General features: G+C 36.3%; 1 protein-coding gene across 1 annotated transcript in view; it reads right to left on the reverse strand.

Annotated features, from left to right (window-relative positions):
• DNTT (DNA nucleotidylexotransferase) overlaps positions 1-21,681 on the reverse strand; it is an 88,657-nt gene that overhangs the window by 10,344 nt on the left and 56,632 nt on the right. The window contains exons 9-10 of the mRNA XM_027908988.1: positions 13,992-14,255; positions 12,475-12,558 (exon numbers count right to left, since the gene is read on the reverse strand). Of these exons, the coding sequence (XP_027764789.1) occupies positions 12,475-12,558; positions 13,992-14,255 (348 nt within the window). The remainder of the gene's footprint in view (positions 1-12,474; positions 12,559-13,991; positions 14,256-21,681) is intronic.

The raw sequence follows: 21,681 nt of genomic DNA on the forward strand, positions 1-21,681 counted from the left end.
TCAAAAAATTAAATATTGAAAGACATTATCTGTTGACTTAACAGAGCAAGCACCTTTTCTACTTGCTAAAATTTAGTTTGTAAACAAAACCAAGCTGTACATAAAAAGGAACTATTCTGTGTTTAAAATGACAGATGTGTGGTTACTTTGTTAGAAAACACTACACTGTTAAGCATCCAATCTCCAATTATTATTTTAATAATTAAAAACATTCCACAGTAAATAAAGAGTATAATACATTCCCATCCAGACTACAATAATACGTTCTCAGTTTGGGGCACATAAAGTGAAAAGAACCTTGAAACTTCCTATTTGACAACCCAGATAAAAATGTTAACATGCTAAATAGCACACTGTTACAAACAAAACTAGAACAAAAACCTATTGCCCCTTGCATTTCTCTGACAATCTCTGCACTATCACGAAGTCTCAAAAATATTCATAGGGATTATTTCCTTTTTCACTGTAGCTATACTCGTGTTTTATTCTATGTTATTTACAGTATCTTTACCTTGTCAAATACTGTTAAGTTGGTTTGTTGTGTTTTGCCTTGAAACAAGAAAAATGCAGAATTCTGGTTTTTATGAAACTCAGTTGAGAGTAATTCATATGGGATTATTATAAACAAACCACTTCAGAAGAACATTATTGAGATTGCAAAATCAAAGATGTGCAATCTAAAAAATCCCAGAATGTGGTTGATTGAATTTTAACCTTAATTCAATTTTCCTATGTATATGCATAGAGACTTCTTTTTCTTCAAAGAAATACTGCTTACTTCAAATCCTGTAAGATTCTTAAGCTTTGTTCACTAGGCAGGAAATATATTGTGCTACAGGGCTAACAAATATTTGCTGACAGCACTGACACAATCCTGAGCTGCAGGCCAGTGTGGGATCAACCAGTCTTGGGAAAATGAGCTTTTATAATCTGTTTCTGTTCTAACTCCCTATCTTCACTACTTAACTACACAAAGTTGTTGATCTCTCCCCTCTGATTTCTGATGTTAACTCCAGGCTCCACTCAGGCCATATTCAGAGTTAACTCAGTTATTTGGGGCAATTGAAAGTTTACTCATTTCTTTTTGCCAGCTTAGAGCATTAGCCTGATGAATTTAATTTATTTTTCAGTTCATTAAACTTCCATTCATATCTCTTCCCTGTCATTCTTTTTTCATGCCCCTTTTCAGTCTCTTCAACCAACCCAGACTCCTTTCCACAATGCAGCTGCTAATTAAATATATCCTTTCCACTCCTCATAGCTTTTTCCAGCCACTCTGCAATTCCTTATCTAATCTGTACATCCGCCACTGACTTCCCATTCTGACTCCCACTTCATGTGCCTTTTTCCTCTCTGGCCCTTGGCTCTTTCCTTTCCCAGCTTCCTCTCTACCTAGCTTCTTCTCAATTTACTTTGTTTTTCTTTTAACAGAAAATATGAGACTATGTTACCTGCCCCACATTTGAGAGCTTACCTCAGCACACTGATTGAATCATTTAATTAAAACAATTGAAAATTGTTGGTTCTGTACGGCTCTAGAAATTAAAATTATTAAAAAAGTGTAGACGAAATATTCAGGATCTGCATCTACTTAGACATTTTGAGAGAGCTCTTTTCATTAGCAATAAAGGTTTCATTGAACTGCTCAAAAAACACACCAAGCAAAGGAAACAACAATTAAGTACATTTATCTTTGTGTTACTTATACAGCTTGCTATTACAAAAATATTAAAGGTAGCTAAATATATATATATTTGAATAATGTGCACATTTTGTAAAAACAATCATATGCTGTATGTGAAACATTTAAAATGCTAAGAGAACACTGAGGAGAAGCACAGTTTTGAAGAAAATGCACAATAATTTTTAAATTTAATAATTTCATGATTTTTTAATTTAAGGAAGAAAGTAGATTATTTTGATTCTTAATTTTTAAAAACAGACCAGGTGTAAAAATAACAAATCACCCAAATCACATACGCAAAATCCACTTTCCTGAGAGAGAGGGGAATTGGAATATACGTGAAAGTATGTGCAACTGTTTACAGTGACTCAGTGTTTAATTATAGTAATCACAGAATCAATTAGGTTGGAAAAGACCTATTGATCACTGAGTCCAAGCTATGACCGAACATCACCATGTCAACTAGACCAAAGCAGCAAGTGCCATGTCCAGTCTTGTCTTAAACACCTCCAGGGGCAGTAACTCCACCACCACCCTGGGTAACTCAGTCCAGTATCTAACCACACTTCTGGTGAATAATTTCTTCCTAATGTCCAACCTAAACTTCCCCAGGAGCAGCTTAAGACTATGTCTTTTCTACCCATGGCTATTCGCCTGGGAGAAGAGGCCAACCCTCACCTTGCTATAACATACCCTCAAGTAGTTGTAGAGAGCACACTGGAAATCAATATTATAAACTTTGGATCTTTATGTTTACTGTAGCTTTAATCCAGTCATTGTTGCAGACATCTAAAGCAAACTCTGCAGCTGCAGCATGTTTAATTCATCAAGATGTTCCCAAGGCTGATTATATCACCATTATAACTTTATAATTTTAGAGCAGCATCTGACAAAATAAGACTATAACATCCAGCTTTTAAAGAATCATAAAAAATGTCTCTCTAACCACAAGTACTTTTGCAAGCATCTTTTTTCAATGAAAGATAGTGTGGAGTAAATGTTCTTAGATGACACAAACCAACTTAGAAAGAGTAACTATTGAATAAGTGGTTAAACATGAATATTACAAAACTTTATATAATAAAATGAGGTTATAGAATAACAGACAGCTCTTCTTCCTGGTGACACGTGTTTTTGAGAATTATCATATTGAGTAGTGAAAGAAAAGAATCCCTGCTTGGAAAACAAAGCTGGCTTTTTATCTGGAAAGTTCTGGAAAGTCCAGAGAACTGCCCAGCCATCTGCATTTAGTCTGGTTTCCTCAGAGCTGTTTCCATCCTCTAAGCCAAGCCACCACATGGACATATGAACATAACTTTTCACACCAACATGGTGACTGTCAGGTAAGCCATGTTTCACAATAAAAGCCAGTGGCATGGAACTATAAAAGCCACAACACAGACTCAGCCAGAGAAAAAAACTGAATATCATGAGGGATGCCAGAAGCTCAAGTATGCTGCCAGGCATGACTGGATGAGCTACCTCCTGCAAACACTGTGGCTGTCTGTGAAGAAGCTGCTATGGCAAAAGATGGGCAGTAGCAGAACTCAGCATGCTTACAGACACTCTGAAGCCAGCTCACCAGAGCATTACAGTCATAAAATAGTAATTTACTGAGACTGTAATCACCACCGTAATTTGGCTTTAGAGATATATGCAAAGGCAGACAGAACAAGCTCTCTGAAAAGTTAGTTAGGTTTTTCCTAAATAGGAATTCATTCTTCAGGCAAGTGGTAAAAGACTGTGTAATACTGATGATGACTGCTGAATGCATGTGAGCTTCACAGTGTGGAAGAAATCCGAGGATAAATTACCCCTTTCATGCTTATAATGGTTTCAGGAAGAAAAGTAAATATTCTCTTAAAAGAGTTGGGATCACAGAATCTTTCTATATTCAGTGTAACTGCATAGCACTTAATAGCTTGCAAATCTGGGTCCCGTTACAAAGTTTTTGGTGCCCCTTGTGATTTTGTTATTCAGAGCAGTTATATAAACCACCTGTCTTGTTATTCAACAACTAAATAACAATTAATGCCATTCAAATTCACACTAAGTTTTTTTAAATGCAAAATTGTCATCAATCATCAATCAGTCATCTGTATAATGTCATATTTTTTCCAATATTTCTCTAGTAGAAAACATTTAGTGAGCTATTTTGCATCTTAAATTTACATAGGGCATAAAATTAATAACTGCTTTCTGCTCCAGTGACTCTTCAAAACAACACTGAGCTCATGACCCTTCTCTTACAAAAAAATTCAACCTACAATGTCAGTGCAAGAACATTCATATGCTAATTATTCAATTAATCTATTATACCCTAGGAAACCCACCTATTCTTTTGCAAAAAAAGCAATGTTAATTATTTACATCATTTCATTCTGCTGCCACAAATTGCATAAAATAATAATTGGACTTAAAAGTGATTTTCTGGAATATTGTGGAAATATATGGGTTTATATAAGATAAAAATCAGAATTTACAAGACAAACTCAATCCTCAGAACCCATAACATGTTTGAGGATCTCCAAGGTGAGAGGGAGAGACACTTTCTACATGGCCACAATCTCTGAATGAAAGGAAAGAGAAGTACGAAATCCCTCTGCACCTGAAACTCTATGAAGTGAGGAAGTTTTAAACTTTCTTCTTTACTGTAGCTCTGAGGAATGGTTTCCAAATTGTTACCAAAATGTTAAAACAATGACCAAAAAAGCAGTTTATTTTCAGAGGGGTTCTGAAGTATTTGGAAATGGTACTAATTTTTAACTAATTCAGATAAGGGAGTTTAGTTAGGAAGCAGTAGTAAAAAAGGTTGATAAATCCTGCATTTTAAAAAGTCAAATTTATTCGTGGTATAAGTGGTAGGGCTGGGTTTTGCAGAGAAGAGTAGGCCTTTCAGAAGCATCTTCTGTAGTTAAGTTTGGGGCATCCTCACAGCAAGCTGTACTGAGAAACATGATATATGGATTTTGCTGGCTGAGAACCACTAGAATGCAACTTTCCAGGATTCCTAGAGAAAAACAATTGTAGGGAACAGTATTTCTACTTAACACACGCATAGTCCCACAAACATAATATCCCATTAGCTTTTGAACAGATTTAATCAATAAAACACTAATGAATTTCAGTTTGTTGGAATCTTCCTACTCACCTGAACCTGGGTGTGTGCCTTAAAAATGATGTAATTATAAAACTATTGCCATGAAGAAAAAAAACCACAATCCAATAGCATCTAGTTTACCAGGCATTTGAAAAAATCTAAGTCTATCTGAACTCCTGCCAGCTTGCACATATTCTCAATAACTTGCTTGACAGGCTACTGGGAGCCTGAGTTCAAATAAGTCATTTTAAATACTTCAGAGCCCGGATCCCCAGAGTTTATTGGCTCCATAAGCCTGGAGAAGCCAGCCAAGTGAGTGCCTCAGAGCTTGCAGCCCCAAGAGCTGTCTGAGCTTTGGATGTTTGAAACACACTGATCTGTGGATTGTTTCCAAAGCTGAGATTCAGAAAGCAAATCCTTTTGCAGAAAGCGTCAACATTTTGACTTTCCCTCTGATTAAGAGAACAAGCAAATTTTGAATAATTGAAATTGTTCATTAAACATATGTTCCTTCTCCAAGTTATTGGGAAAGGTAAAATGTTGAGTGATCAAAATCTTTCATTAAACTGAACTAGTTTATGCTGCAATGGTCAATTATTTATTCTTATTGCATCTTTCCATCATGGGAATCCGGTTTTACTGTCGGGAAATGAGATCAAGGAAGACTAAATGGCCTGCTTAAAACTACAGAGAAAATTCGGCTACGCTGTGACCAAGTTGCAAGCTAGTAGTTAAACATCTGGACCATCCTTCTTCCTTAGGCCATATCACAACAATGTGTACGCTCTCTTAAGCTCACACAGTCATCACTTCATGCCAAATGTCAAAATCCCTTCTTGTGTTGCCTTTTGACAAGCCAAATTAGGATTAAAAGAGAGATCAGAAATCATTCAGAGAACGGAGAACATGAAAGCCTGAAAGTTGTTTCAAGATGCCCTCTGATGTCATATGTCTGAAGTGGTACGTGATCCTTTGGCTGACTGTAATCTTGTCAGTTTAGCAGCCTGACACAACACCCATTTGCAAAGTGGTTCAAGAAAAGATAAGTGTACTAAGAAAAGGAGGACCCACTGCAGAGCACAAAAAGGTGTGAGTAGGGTGGCTGGCCTCCAGACGTTACTTCCAGGCTGCACATGTTAACATGCCTTCCACACATGTTAACAGCTGTTCTTGATTGTTTTCTCTGTGGAGCCAAAATACCAGCAGTATGTGCAAAATTTTACACATAAGTATCATAGTGATTTGGCTGTGCCCTTGAGACATTTCCAGGTTCAGAGCCTGGACAACGCACAACCCTGAAGAATCTAATGGATAAAACATCACATTGTTTCCAGCCTGCTCCTTCAACCTTTCCCTTAAGCACTAATAGTTATCTAGGCTGTGTTTGCTCAATGGCAGTGGAAGTTTGTGGGATAGCTGTTTCCATGATCATCAATGTAAACATTCGGGTTCCACTGACAGGCAGACTGTCTTAACAACAATGTATGTCAGGTTTTCTGGGAGCTGAAGATTAACATTTTATACCAGTGACTACACACAGACAACCAGAGGGAGCAGGAAGAGCTTCCACCAGCCAGGTTGCAGCAAATCTACAGCTGTTTATAACAAAGATTTGGTATCTGAACTGTATCTTCAGATGGATGAGCTATGAGGATGAAGAGGATCATAACAATCTGGTATTTATGAAATGCAAGCTGCAATCTTAGACAACATGCAGGCATATAGAGTCAGAAAGAAAAAAAAAATCCAACATATTTATATTCCTGTGGAATTTTAAGAGCAACAAGCAACAGAACTGTTTTGCAGCAATGTCAAAGAGAAGCTAACAAATTTCAGAACAGCAGAAGTTAAAACAAAATCTGCTTAAATTAAAAACACAGCTTCTCTTGGTGATGAAATTTTTGGAATGTGAGTTTCAATGAATCACTTAGTCTGGAATCTAAACTACATTTAAAACTGTTAAATTTCAAATGCAGCAAGAAGACATAGCATATGCCTTTCAGAGCTACAGAACTTCTCTAGGTCACTTACAATAGCTGACTGGATCCTTTCAATACTGAGGTAAGGAAAGTAACTTCTCAAACTGACATTTTGTACCACTAAGATGTAGCCACCCTTTTTTTACAGACATTCCCTGGGTTTTGAAGTGATATTGATACTACCAAGGAGGAAGCAGGCAACAGCATTTGAGTTTCAAAACTGAACAAAAGATTGTCAAATTAAGAAGAAATGAAGACTTGGATGAGATTAATCACAGAGATGAAACAAAGGCATGAGGAATACAGACAGAAAATAAGATCCTATATTTATGATGCAGAACACTTCAAAATTAAAGACGATGCTAAATTTAAAAGTTAACTGGACTGTAGCATTTCATATTCTGGAGAAGAAGGAAGTTTTTCCTTAAGCAATATTCTTTCTTATTGAAGAAAAGCACACACCTCAGATTGAGAGCCATTTCATGGGAGAACAGTAATTCCACCTTAAGTCTTACCCATCCTCTTGACAAACAGTGCAGAAATCCAGTATCATAGAGTCCAGCTTCAGATACTTCCTGCAGTGCCCTTCTGTGTGACAAAGATACCTCTAGCTAACAGCACCAGAGTTGGTAAAGGAGCAACCAACAACCTTTGTGGTTCCTGAATCCTATTCTGGGTTGCTGACACTGTGAGAGGGGAGATGCACTCATACTTCAATGACAGCTCCTTTAAGAAGAGACAGTCTGTGGTTTACCAGACACTTTAAAAATCACTTTAAAGGTAATAAAACATTTAGCAAAAGTAAATCACACATTTCTTGCATTCTCTTGTAAACAGATGTTACTCAGAATAAAGACAGACATTTAAAAATAAATCAGCATTTAGAGCTGTATCTTCTTTAGTTATATCCACTAGATCTCTCTCCTCTCAAGATTTCATCCAGTTTAAAAGCTGTCAAGATATTGTCAAAACCTGCTAACAACTGCCCTAAACACCACAAACTTTTAATCATAGAGCATAATCAAAGAAAATGCCCTTCAAATCTCAGTATGTGGCAAACTGTGTATATGCACACTGAAAACTGCAGTTCAGACAGGGAACTGATGGACACATTACATAAAAAATGAGATCAGCACTTGCACTTTTATTAGCTCCTGATTAGGTCTAGACACAATCAATGCACATTGTAAACAAAAATTCTTTATAGGGATAATTGACCGTAAACCCAACATGGAGGACTGTCAAAACATCCAGTGATGCCACAGTTTCCAGTTTAAGGACCTTAATTTTTCTGAGGAAGAAGCTACTGTTCAGCTTACTTGAATTATGGTTTGCATAGAAAAATTAAATTCTTTTTTCCAGAAGCACTTCCACTTGACTTAGAGAGCATACTGTTCATTCATGAACCAGGAAAGATTTACAGTGAGAATTTTATTGGCCTGTTCATAAAAGTGTCATGCCACTTGTAACAGCAATGATATTATAAGACACAGGGAACACACAATTTCTCTTTCTTCCTCATGACTGATTAACAAACTCCATTCTATAAGAGTGGAGATCATAGTAAGGTTTGTAAAGTTGATGTAAATCACAGAAACTACATACTTCAGGTTGGTATATACAAGTGCTGATTTCCACAGCTTTAGTACATCGTTCTAAGGAGACACAGATTTGGACATCCACTCACCTTTTTATGTAAGAGAGGCTGACAAATAATTGGTAGTAAATTATCCAATTTTTGGCCATAATTTTCCTACCAAAGGAAGATCTACAAAATGCCCTTTTTTACTACAAAACTGAAAAAAAATCATTACTTTGATAATTGCACACTGTCTTCCAAAACCAACAAATATATGAAAAAGAGCCACACTAGAAAGAAAAAAATAAATGAAGGCTGAGGAATAATTTCACAGTGTAACTTTGTAATGAGTCCCAGGAGAAAATATCTGTTCCTTTTGTTCCCCTCTGCAAAGCTATGTAATTGATTCCTAACTGTTGTGTTAATACTCCCTATTCCTGTCAGAATCCCTCTGGAAATACATTAAAGTAACCGGGACTCTCCCCTGATGTAAGCCCCTTTGAATGCTGGAATCTGGAATTCTCCGACACACATCACATTTCAGGCAGTGGGCCAGTGAAAGCTTCAGTACCAAAAGTGCTGATAAATATTAATACAGAAGGATAAAGTATACTGAATTATATATTGAAATGTAGAACAAATCAGTAAACTGCTTTCTTTTATAACAAATGACATTCTCTTACAAGCACTGTTACATTCCATCCAAAGAAAAACCCCAACAAAGTATATTTGCTATAGCATGGTTTATTATCTTCTTATACCAGCTTGCAACATTTTAAACTATGACAGGCAAGTATTTTCAAGGAAAGGATTTGGTCTTCATCAGGATCAAGAATTAGTTTGACTCTCCCTGACCTTTCTATCCCTTTTGCTGTACACACATAGACTAATAAAAGAAGAATGAAGCCGAAAGGATTTGGCCCAGCTCCCGAATTATATCCCAGTCAATAGCCCAGAGACAGTTAGAGAGTCGTGTGCGAAAGTTCGTCTGCCTGGACAGAGCAGGTGACACAAGGTAACCTCTCTTCAGCATACAAGGAGAGAAATATGGAAAAGATGTGATTCAGTTTTTACCTATGGTGCCTAATTAACCTTAATTAAGATTGTGTTGAGGGACCATGAACAGCTTGCTTCCTGATTGTTTTTAGCTTTGAGAAAGGAAGATTTAGCTTTGAGAAAGGGATATGTCCTTATGAGATACATATGTTCATGTTCCAATCAAATTTTAAAAGATGGTACAGATAAAATATCCATGGTTTTAGTATTTTAATTTTTAAAGAAAAGCACTAGAATTAGCATAAAGTAGATTCTCTACTCTTCGTGATTACATATTAAAAAAACCCAAACCCAACCCTAAACATTCCAAAATTTCAGCTTATGTTCCCCTGTGTAAAATTGCTAATTATTTTTATCACTTATTTTAAGCTTACTAACCTGTTGATGCTAAAAATGAATTGACCTTGGAAGCTACACAACTCACTGCAAACTTTTCCTCTTCCAATATGCATCATCATCTCAAATTTCACAGTTACAGACACCATAGCTGTAATCTGCACATTTCTGACTATATTACATACTGAATGGGAGTGGGGAAGGCTTTCTTATTCAAAATGTCCTTTGTGGGAGTAACTTAATATAAAATTGGAAAGTTAAAAATAATTTTAAAAAAATATTTTACACATAAATATTAGAATACTTCCTGGGAAGCTGTCTCCTTGCCTCTTGTTAGAATGACACTACTTGATAAAAGACCCCCTGTTAAGCAGATTATAACTTCAAGTGCTGCCTGGTCTGAAATTCTGCATATTACACATGTGGAATTTCCTTTGTGGAAAATTTCAGCTAATGTAATTTAGCTATTTCTGGGACTGCAGCAGAAACGAGAATAGCATTCTGCTATGTCAACAGATTAACATGACTTCTTGTTTTGAAATCTCTATTGCATCTGTGTTTTACAGTAAAAAAATAAAATGAGGAAGTAAACTGGCTGTGTGTGGGATTAAATGAGAAACGGTAGACTTAGATATTGTGTGTGTATGATGACAGATAGACATTCGAAAGCAGAGTCCCTCTCAGAATGGGACAACTGAGCTATTCAAGTACTTCATCTGATATACAGAAATCCTAGATTAAGGATTTTATGGTCAAGATACATGAAATTTGCCCTGAAGGTTCGGTCTGGTTTTTGGGGGTTTGATTTAGTTTGAGTTTTGGGATTTTGTTTGTTTAGTTTTTTTCCTTGCCCTTGTCAAGAACTCTTGTGTTATAATAAGGGATAAGGAAAATTTTTTTAAGCTGCAGTGCACTGAGGAACTGATAAAGTGTAAGCTGAGACTTAGACGTGTAGAAGGTCTGGAGACTGAGCTACGGCTATAGCTGATGGTTTTGGGAAACATGACATGGATATACATATTTCTTTGTATTTTTCAAAGTCACAAGGCAGATACTATATGAGAAATTTTAGGTTAGGCACTGCAAACAGGTGCCCTTGAAATCAGTGGATTTTTTGGGCCTTAAATCTTTCTATGCCTCAGTTCTTTAGATGAAATTTAGATGAATTTTCTTTACATGGAAATTTAGGAAGACCAGAGCATCTTTCTTCCCAGAAAAGATAAACTCATTTATCTGTGATACATCCTGGCTAGTCCAGTGAAATACACATGGAAACTCACATTTTCTTTCCCAGAAGGATTTGAATGGTATGCCAGATATAAAGCCTAACGACAATAAAAAAACCCACAATACTGATTGATGCTGTTAATGAAAGAACAGTGTCCATTTTGCATCTCTGAATGCCTCAGGGCTCCAGGTAAAAGCAGCAGATATGATACCTACTCATACACTAGCAGAAAAATTTTGCTACACACAAAAAAATAACACTGACATTTCTAAAATTCTCTGGTTTTCCCTAGTGCAGTTATTTGTTACACCCCAAAAGCTACTTAACAGAGCACATAACTTGCAGATAATAACATCTGCCATAACGTCAAGACAAAGAGTTTATTTATGTTTTGAATGCTTTCAAAATATAAAAGACAGGTAGAAATAAACTGACATCATTCTTGAGTTCGTGAAGAAAGGTTCCCCTTGGACATTTGATAGCATATTTATCAATTATGTGATTTTATGTTTGCTTTGAAGCATCTAGTATTGGCAATCGCTGGAAACAGGATATCTGACTACATGGATAATTAGCCTGATAATTTCCCCAGATTTCTACATGAAATGAGGATGCTGTAGCATTTGAACCTGAAGGCTCATATGGAGACAACTGAAAAGGAGTGATGGTTTAGATCACCACAAACAAGCAATGAGACAATACTGCATGTAAGTGGGGATGCTAAAAGCATCTCCATACTATGAGGAATATATAGGAAAGATGAATGTAAAATCTTGACATGGTACTTTTGCCTTCCCCTATAATGACATCAATAAACATCTTCAATATTGATTTTTTCTTATTATTTAAATGGCCTGACACAGACACTAATACAAATACAGACATTAAGCCAGATAAATGCAGAGATCAGTATTACTGCAGCCAAGAGCATTTATACCAGAAATTATACCAAATACTACCTAGACTGGCAAGCCTGACTAAACAGAATTCTACAGAGACTTCTGGATGCAGGGCTTTAAAAGCAGAATGATACCTGATCTCTGCTTAGTGTTATACCCTGCAAAAAAATTCCTCAAGACTTCTAGCTGAGCCTGTACCTATCAATATTCCGTCTTCCTTTGAAATATTAGCACAATACTGGTTGAAATTCCTCCTGGGACACAGGAATATTTCCTGCTGAAATGGGACAGTATTTTTTAAAATACTTACAGATTAATTATCCTTAGTTTTGTTAAGGCTGCACAGTTCTTTCCAATCACCATTGTCTAATGTATGTTTCTCATTAAGTTTCAGAAATTACCTCATCAGTGCCAAAAAAACTCTTCCAGACTTACTCATTCAGATTTAATCAGGCTCTGTCAGTGCAACCAAATCTTGTGAAGGTGGGATTGTTTTACCACAAAATAGATAACCAAGCCAAAATATTCTATATACTTGAATATCAAAAATAAACGGAAAATACAGACTCAGAAATAAAACCACAACAGCTTTATTTCTGAGAATAAACAGTACCTTTTTCCTGTCATATAACCCATGGTTATCCAATATCATCTTCCTTTCATGACTAGCATATCTCCGCAAATCACGTCCAAATTCCTGAAGAAGATATTGCAAATATCAGCCACTCTGAGAAACCAAAATCATTATCCTTTGTATAAGAGTCCTGACACCGAATCATACAATAAATGAACATGTAAAAATTATCTCTATTAAAGGACTGCAGACTGATAAAACTATTCATCTGAAAGGACAATTTTTTGATAGGGTCCATCACTTCAGTTGGTTAGTTGGGCACACTATGAGAAAGTAAACCTGTGATGGGCTCCCACAGACTGGAGGTGAATTAGCTCAACAGGGAGCAGGAGTTCAGTGAGGCAGAGAAAGATGAAGTCATTGCCCACTCATCCAAAGGGCCTCACACTGTGCATTTTTAGTATAAACACCCACCTACAGAGTTGAGAAAAAGGCTGTTAAGTAGCCAAAAACTTCCAGGACAAGAAAGGACCCCAAAGCCTGCAGAACTTAATCCAAGGTCCAAATAAATACGTTTTGTTATCTCAGAAAGAAAAGTGACTGAAGTAACTCATAAGCTCAGCAGGAGAACACATCAATTTCAACATTTTGCCTGGTCTAAACCATCCTGCTTCCAATTAACCTGGGTAGAACAGAGTGGCAGTGCACCTGTGCTGCTTCCAGCACATCAAAAAGATCATTCAGAGCAGGCTCAGGAGCTCTCCACTGTACCATGTAATCACTCCCTAAGAAAATGAACATCAGAAGGCAAGCATGTAGAACAGATTAAAAAAATAATTTTGTCTGGAGAGAGATTAATCATTTGAGGTTTGAGTTTGCATTTAGATAGAATTTTTTATTTTGAAAATAGTGTACTATTTTACATTATGCCAACTGACTACAGTGTCTATTGTGAAAATAGCTGTCATTTCAAGTTTTATTAACTTATTAAAACAAATCAAAATATTCTAGTTCAAAACTAATGTGTAAATTTAAAATTTTTCCAGCTTTTTACAATTTAAAACAGTCAATTAAAATGCAACGGAAACAAAATCATTTTATCTAATCCAAAAAGAAAGATGTCAAATTGCTTTCAATTTCCTACAAACCAAATTAAGTTCCAATTCAGAACATCTATTCCTCAAATGTTTAATTTCCTGTAAAATTCTATGACACTTTCCAAATCATCTCTCGACTCAATAACTATTTAAATTGCTTGTTAACAGAAGTATGATGCAAAAAGACAACATGAGTAACTAAAAATCTAGCCCTCCAGTCCACGAACCTAAACACTAAGCTTCAAGGAAAATAGGTGTTAACTCCCTTAGAGAGACATCCATAAATGTCAGTGATTAATTCATCAGCTCCCAACCTACGATCAGGGGTTGATAACAATATGAAATGTGATGTGTGGAGATCAGGAACATTTTTTAAAAATCCATGAACTCTGAATGGTCCTGCAGCAACAAAAATAGGTTATCAATGCTAGGAAAACTTAGGCTGTAGTGGTTACTTACCCTGGAGCCTGTCCAACCTAACAGAGCATATGCATATTGCTCAAAGGGGGTTATGACCAGATCCACACGGATTGCCTTCCAGTCTTTGACTTCTGCCATATCCGATTTTTTTGACGTGTTGTAACTGCTGTTGTCTACTCCTGGCTGATATAATTTTAAAATTGCAAAACACTTCTGAAAATTATCCATGGCATCAATCTTTCTGCTTGGTAGTTGTTCTTCTACAAATGTTGATTCAATGATATCACAATATAGGAGTAAACCCTAAAGAAAAGACATTGCTCACATTGTATTGCTGGTCTGGTTTTATTGTCATTCCAGAATTTCTAGACTGTTGTCTCAAAAATTCATGCAAAATGTAATTTCAGTAAACACAGAACTGTGCCATGCCAAATCTGGACTAAGCAGGGACATGAAACAGTAGCAGCTTCTGAAAAAATATTAGCCAATCATTCGAAGGAAATCTGCACTGGGACAAATCCGACAGTAGTGATACCCCACCTGTACTAAGGAGACAGTATTTGCAATTCTTACCCGCCACCCTTTTGTCCTTTGCCTTTTGTAGTTATGTCAACAGAAATTTCTGAGTAAGGATTGATGTACTGCCACATGGCAGACATCTGGAAAAACCAATTAGTCCAGAGCACAGTCTTTCTGACAGATTCCAAACTGAGCATTTGGACTGTAACTGTTGTATGAGGTTTCCTTGTGACAAGGTCTGGAGTCTTTAGAGAGATGCAAGGGCCCTGATCGTGTCTTTTCCTTGAAGGGAGTGCACATCCCTTTGGTCTTTGACCAATTTTTTTGCTTCTCTTTGAAACTCCTCAAATGTTCACACATTCTCCTTCCTCTGGACTAGAAACTCTTATATGAGTCTCACCATCAGAAAATATGGTCAAGAAAGCCTCCTGACTTTTAATTAACATCTCTTAATATGTAGTAAAGAATCATTTTGGTTTGGTGTTTGGTTTTTTTTTTTTTTAATTGCAATATTGAACTGTGGTTTTATTTGATGGCTGTTGGTGGTTCATTACAATGGTCTCCAGATCAGACTTCTTATGCTCACAAGTAACAATGAACTGATTTTTTGGAAGAATACATCCATATTAAACATCAGATTTTGATTATTTCTTTTATATAGTACAAGTGTGGTAACTTTACAGGATAATATGTTAAATGCCTCAGAGAATACTTTACAGCAATAAAATTACACCATCTCTCAGACCTATAATTCTGACCAAAAAAAAGCATAACAAAAACACTTAACAAGATACCATTTCCATGAAGAGACACTGACAGGTATTATTACATTTTCAGTCTCCAGGTTTTTGTTGATGATAGTTTCAAATTAACAATCACATTATTTTACTGGAAATCTGTTATAGGCTCTTTTGTGGGTCACTGGGCTACCTTTTTAATGATGACTATTTGATTTGAATTGACATTCTTTCACTTTGGGATTTTTCCTGATTATGAAGATTTATGATAAACCGATATGAGAAAACCCTTTATGTAGCTCTTTCTCTTGGATTATTAGTTTCCAAATCTGCTGAGTTGAAAATGCTTATTTCTAGCAGGTGCTCTCTCACATCCATCTTTAAAACAGGAATTTTTTCTTAATTTTACCCCAATGTCACAAGGCATTGATGCTTGCAGTCTCCAAATACAGGCTCAAAACAGCTGTTGAATGTTAATGCTTCTTATCTAACTCTTTTTTGATGAAACTATGCCTGCCTTCAGGTTTATTTTGTTGCTTTAATGTTAATAAAAATTATTTCAATCTCATTAATCACTGACCATTAATTGAAGACTTAAAGCTTTGATTAAGCACTGTCATTCTTCCCATTCGCTATAAAAATCTTCTAGCTACTTAATCAGTATTTTCTTTACTTTCATTTCATTTTTCTTTTGCTCTTTGAGATTTGGAGCATTACTTCACATATCCCAGAATGGATCTAAATAATTTATTTCCCTCGACAGAGGCTTAACTAGATTGATTTTTGGCAAAGTCTTATTTTGTAGTTCCAAATAGGTACATTTCAAGTACCTGTACGGTGTTTGTAGACTGTGCTCAGATTACCAGTTTTATACACATGCTACAGCCTCTATCAGTCTTTCAGTACTCTTTGTTTATATGAAATTGAAATCTCCTCAATTCTGGTGCAAGAAATCAGGAATTAAAGCTCATCTTTAGATGGATTACAAAAGGAATGGAATTCCTACTCTAAGTGGGAAGCCTTAGTAGGATTTTTGTTTCCGATCACTTGGGAAATCCATCAAGATATTACTGTGTGCAGTGGTATCTCTCTTCATGGACAACTGTAAAAGCACCTAGGGAGTTTTTTTGTCTCAGTGAGATCTGGGGACAGTCACACATGGCCACCAGTACCCCATACATGGACTTTCAGCCTGCAAGCTCTTGAGGAAATGGCATTGTTTATTACCTTGGCATAAAACGATCAGGCTTTTTAAGACACTCATGTTTAACTTTTACTTATATATTATATCCTCTGCTTCTTCATCAGTATCTTAATTCTAACACTTAGCTGTATTATCGTGTTATAGATGATGTCTTTTAAGCTTTTTCAGAGTAATTTCTTTCAGCTTTCTACTCATTAAAGGAATATGTAGTTGTAAATGAAAACAGGGTAAATTTGACATGTTTAGTTTCTTATCCTATTTTCATGTTTAGGAATTTAAAGGTAACATTCCTTGTGGTCTATAAGATTTTACATCAAGCAATCATGAAGAAATTGCAACAATTCAGAATCAGAACTTTCCTACTGCTGTTTCACCTTGCTGACCATGTCTTCTACTTGAACACATTTTAAGTATTTGATGTGGCCATGACTGATAAGTGGCACTATAAAGATATTTTATGACTACCTCCCTCTGGATTATTCTATACTGTTTTTTCATAGTTTGTTGTCTGGGCAATTTCTAAAGCTGATAGAAAGAGCAAGAAAGTAGTATCTCTCTGTAAATACCCACCTCGACTTAAAACAAACGCAATGAGGCAACAATTAAAAAAGTGCTCAATTCAACAGGCAATTGGAAGCTCATTCAAAGCCAGGGTATCACCTATAAATAGGAGCCAAAGCCTAGGTTATATCCATTGGGATAGTGTTTCCAATTAACCTAATTTGATTAGGCTCTAAACATCACCAGCACTCCAAATTATGCTGAAATGGCACTTCTGTACATTTTGAAAAGGCATTGCCCAAAGGGGCAGTCAGTTGTGAAGAGTGTGTGAAGTTCTGGCCTCTGCTAGCTGCAGAAAGGGAGCCTTCTCATTATTCTGTGTCAGGAAATCTGCAGTTCTTTGCAAATTTTGGCTTGATCTATACACCATAAAGTGCTGTAGACCTTGTTTACACAATCTAGTTTTAAAATGTGGGCATCTTAATTTCTCAAATTTACAACACCATAAAAACCAAATGTATTTTTTTAGGACAATTATGTTAATACCCACAACAATTTTCATTTTAAAATGACTATGCACTTTTACATAAATATGCTGAGTGCTGGCACATCAATAGCATTGATATTGGAGTAAATCCATGATCAAGCTGAGGAAAAGTATGACTTTTTGGAAAAATATTAAATCAATTGCTGAAAAATCAATCCACATAAAGTCACTAGAATTCTCCGTAATTTTTAGTTAAATGAAATCCTCTTCCACTTTTAAAGTTACAGGCTGTCATTACTCATAATTGTTGGTAAGTGAGATCATTTCATATCACCTGAAAATGTAATCCAGTATGTTCTTCTGAAATTTATATATGTTCTTGCTCTAAATTCCTTCCGAGATGGTTTAATAAGGCAAAATTGGGTTGTTGGTTTTTTTCCCAGTGAAATGCCTATATCTAATCCAAGATAGGATGCAGCATCTTAATTAAGAAAAACCTCTACCTAGTTGAGACAGATGGAATTCTATAAAGTGGAACAGCTCAAGAACTGATGCCTGGGAGAAGTCAGGCCTGTTAGGGTGAGGAGTCACTAGAAAATGGCATGAAAGGCTTAATTAGCAACACAAAATTTTGCAGTTGCTGCATAACCACGTAGCTGCCTTGGTCCCTTTTTTATCTTGAAGTTCTCTGTGCATGAGTGTGGTCTATTTCTGAGCATGTCCAGAGCAGCCTGGGTTTGATAGCAATGAACAGATCAGCACTGGAGTCCATGAGAGAAGGTTTTTACCTCTCTATGCCATGAGCAAGAAAGAGACAGACAGACAGATGAGGACTTATACATACTGACCCATATACAGCTATACTACACCCTAGAAAGATCACGTTTCCTAAGAACATCACTATTACCCAGATCTTCACTTAAAACACAGCAGGAAATGGAACACTTCTGACTACTTTATGAAATAACCTCACAAGCAGGATTTTCAGACTCAGCCCTATATATTCCACCCAGAGCAATTTAAGCCAAGTTTTCTCACGTCCAGGACTCTAACCATCTTGCAAAAGTCTATTTTAGGTAAGAATTTCCTCAGCTTCTGCTGAGGCTGAGCAAGAACAAAATAAAAAAAAATTCCTAACGCATGAAGAAGGAAGGTGAGATAATATGTGTTCACAGGAAAGCTCTGCATCCTTATGCATCCTTTCATCTGAAACAAAAAGTTCTTTGCTCTGGCCTCTTAACCATTTCTGTGTCTTGCCTTAGAAACAGGTTTTGCTGCTGCAAAAATCCAGCTGTCACTCAATAATGAATGTGTTGTTGTTCTGTGAACACTGTTTCCAAAAATCTGTTTCCAGTAATAGAAAAAAATGAGGCTCAAACTTGCTCCTCACCATCCTCTTTAATGGGACAGCAAGCCTTCCCCTTCCTGATCACATCTATTCTAGAGTTTAAATTAGACCACTAATATATTAAAATAAGTAAGCACAGGCAGGCATTTACATTCCTCATTTTCCTAAAAGCCAACAGACGAATGCAACATTATACTTACATGAATACAAGGGAAGAAAGTGAGAGCAGGAATGCCTGTAGTGACAGTCTCTCTTCCCTTGTTGAAAGTATGTATATAATAAGAGGAACAGTGCTAAATATAGCTATTTATGTTTTCAGCAAAAAATTAAAATATTCTTTCACAGTATGTGAATGAAGCTACATCGACACAGATGGCTCAGCCTGTTTGCCCACAGACTTTCAAGTTCTAGCCCACAGAGATAATTTCCTACTTTCTTTATGATTCTTTTTGGAACCATTAAAACCATAACCTGTGTACTGCATAGCAGCTCTTCCACTTTGTCACTCTGCTTTGAAGACTTTGTGCTCTCTGTTCCTCAGCCCATTTATTTGTGGTGATGCTGCGTCAAAGAGCATGATGGTGTTGATTTAGTCACTTTGTTTTCAGCAGCTTTCAATGGAAGGATCCTGTTACATTAAATTTTCAGCTAAGAAAAATGCCCTATAAACTATTTAAATAAGGCTGAGGTCCATAACTTAGAAGTTAAACATTGTGGAGTCCTTCACTAAGAGCTGCCAAAAGGAAGTCAACATCATGACCCCGGTGATGTACTTTGATGAATTTGGGCTTTGAAGCAGTAGTACAGAAGTAGAGAGCTGTGAAGCAGACGACTGCAAAAAGTATAAAAGCACTTTAGTTTTGGGAGGTTTTTGTGTCTTCCTCTCCCCTTAGAAATCAAAGGTAATAAAAAAAGCAAGAGGTATATAATTCCCCTTTCTTTTTTTGCATTTTGATTTTGCTGGCAGTTTATTTTTTAGTAGAGCCAGTAAAAGCCTGTATATTACAAGCGCCACAGTACAGAGGCAGTATAGCTAGCAGTACAAATCAAAAAAAGTCTGGAGGACAAACAGAACACGGGAAACATTTGTCCACAGCTTTAAAAAATTCCCAGTTTTTTTCAGGTTTGTTTCTATGGCCATTGTGCATCTCTACTTCTGACATGTTCTTCATCCTGGGATTTCTAGAGGAATCCTAATATTTTCATCAAACTCTTGGCCACCCTTGACTTCCCATACTCTGCCTGCACTCGCTTCTGACAAATTATATCCTTAACAAGAAAACCAGAAAGAATGATTAATTTTCTGTTTCTTTCCTTTCAGTTCCACCGAATGAAAGCAGCTCAGAGTGAACTGAAAAGCTTCAGCAGTGGTCAGACTTCTCAGATCAGCCATTTTTCTCAGTAATGTAAGTGCAGAAGAAGGTATGAAAGGCTGTGCTCAGGGCAGGCTCTAGCTTTGGTCTGTTGTCACATTTCCTTTCCTCTGTATTATAACCAACATGATTTCTGGAGGATGCACATATGGCTTCCTAGAGATTCAGGTGTGCCTAAGAAGGTAAAAAAGACCCCTTCCAAGAAGAAAGGTAACTTTTCTCAGAGTAAAGAGACTAGAATGTCTGTGAAAGAAACTGTACATAAATAGTATCTCCAGCACTCATTAACTGCTGTAGCTCCATTGCTTTTAATTGGGTACTCTAAATTGTACCTGCTAGCAATCTACTCCAACACATACACTTTCCATACAGACTTAAGATAGAAATGAAAGAAATATAAAAAATTAATAATAGTATGTTAACATTTCAAAGACCAAAAATCAACTGGAGGAAGAGGAATTCAGCTAATGTATTTTATGAGGAAAAAAAAGGTTTGAAGCTCTTCCATTAAAGCCAGCTGAAAGATCTGGACCACCTTGAAACAGAAAACTTTATGAAGTCAGATAAGCTTTTGTCTAGTTGGATGTTTTTAACGTTTTTCATGTGTTAACCTATTATAAATTAATTAAAGTACACAGCTCAAAATCAGTTCAAAACCATTCTCTCCAGGCTATCTGTACTGAAAACTGACTTGATTTAGCAGTGAGGCATTTGATGATTCACCTCAGAGTGCTGGCCTTTTACTTGTTGCAATATACTCCATCCCTTTGAACAGGACAAGTAGTAAATGTTGAAAAATATCTTAGGTGGTTAGAAAGGTAGGAGAAAAAACAGAAGCTTATTATTCACAACATAATATATTTTTCTGATCCAGGAATATTTTTAGCTACCTGCAGCTATTATAATTCAGACAGTTCCAACTTCAAAGTTTCTTGAAACTGGAGAAAGCTGCATAGAAAAAAAAAACCAACAAAACCAACAACAATCAACTAACCAAACAACAACAACAAAACAAATAAGCCCCACAGCCTTAGATGAACAATTCCTCTATGAAATCGTAGAATCATAAAATCATTTGGGTTGGAAGGGACCTTGAAGATATGTGCACTCTTCCAAACACAGACATCAAGGAAAACTGTGTCAATTTTCCAATATTTCAATGGAAGCCAGGAAAATTGCTAATTTATGGTCTGAAAGGAAGTCAGAATTCTAGGTTTGGTATCTCAGCTTTCAGACTTGCTTCACACCATTAGGTCACACAAATCCATAACACTTAAAGCTGGATCTCCCTGAAGTAGCTTCCCTTGGGAAAACTTGTTCCCATCACAAGGAGGAATTAAACAAATACAGGGTTTTTTAAAAGTATAAGAACAGTTCTTCTGTGTCAAGCAAAATTCTACCTAGCTTGATTTCTCACCTCTGATTAATTGCTTATTCTTAGGGTAAGACACAATAGTGTGTAGGGCGCTTCTGATATAACCTTCAACTCTAGCATACGGACCTGGAGGATGCATTTAGATCATCATGATTAATAATCACATAGAACGATATCCAATTTCA

The sequence above is a fragment of the Empidonax traillii genome, unplaced genomic scaffold (assembly GCF_003031625.1).
Source record: "Empidonax traillii isolate 1590-97213 ecotype Southwest subspecies unplaced genomic scaffold, ASM303162v1 scaffold27:size3997909, whole genome shotgun sequence".
NCBI lineage: Eukaryota > Metazoa > Chordata > Aves > Passeriformes > Tyrannidae > Empidonax > Empidonax traillii.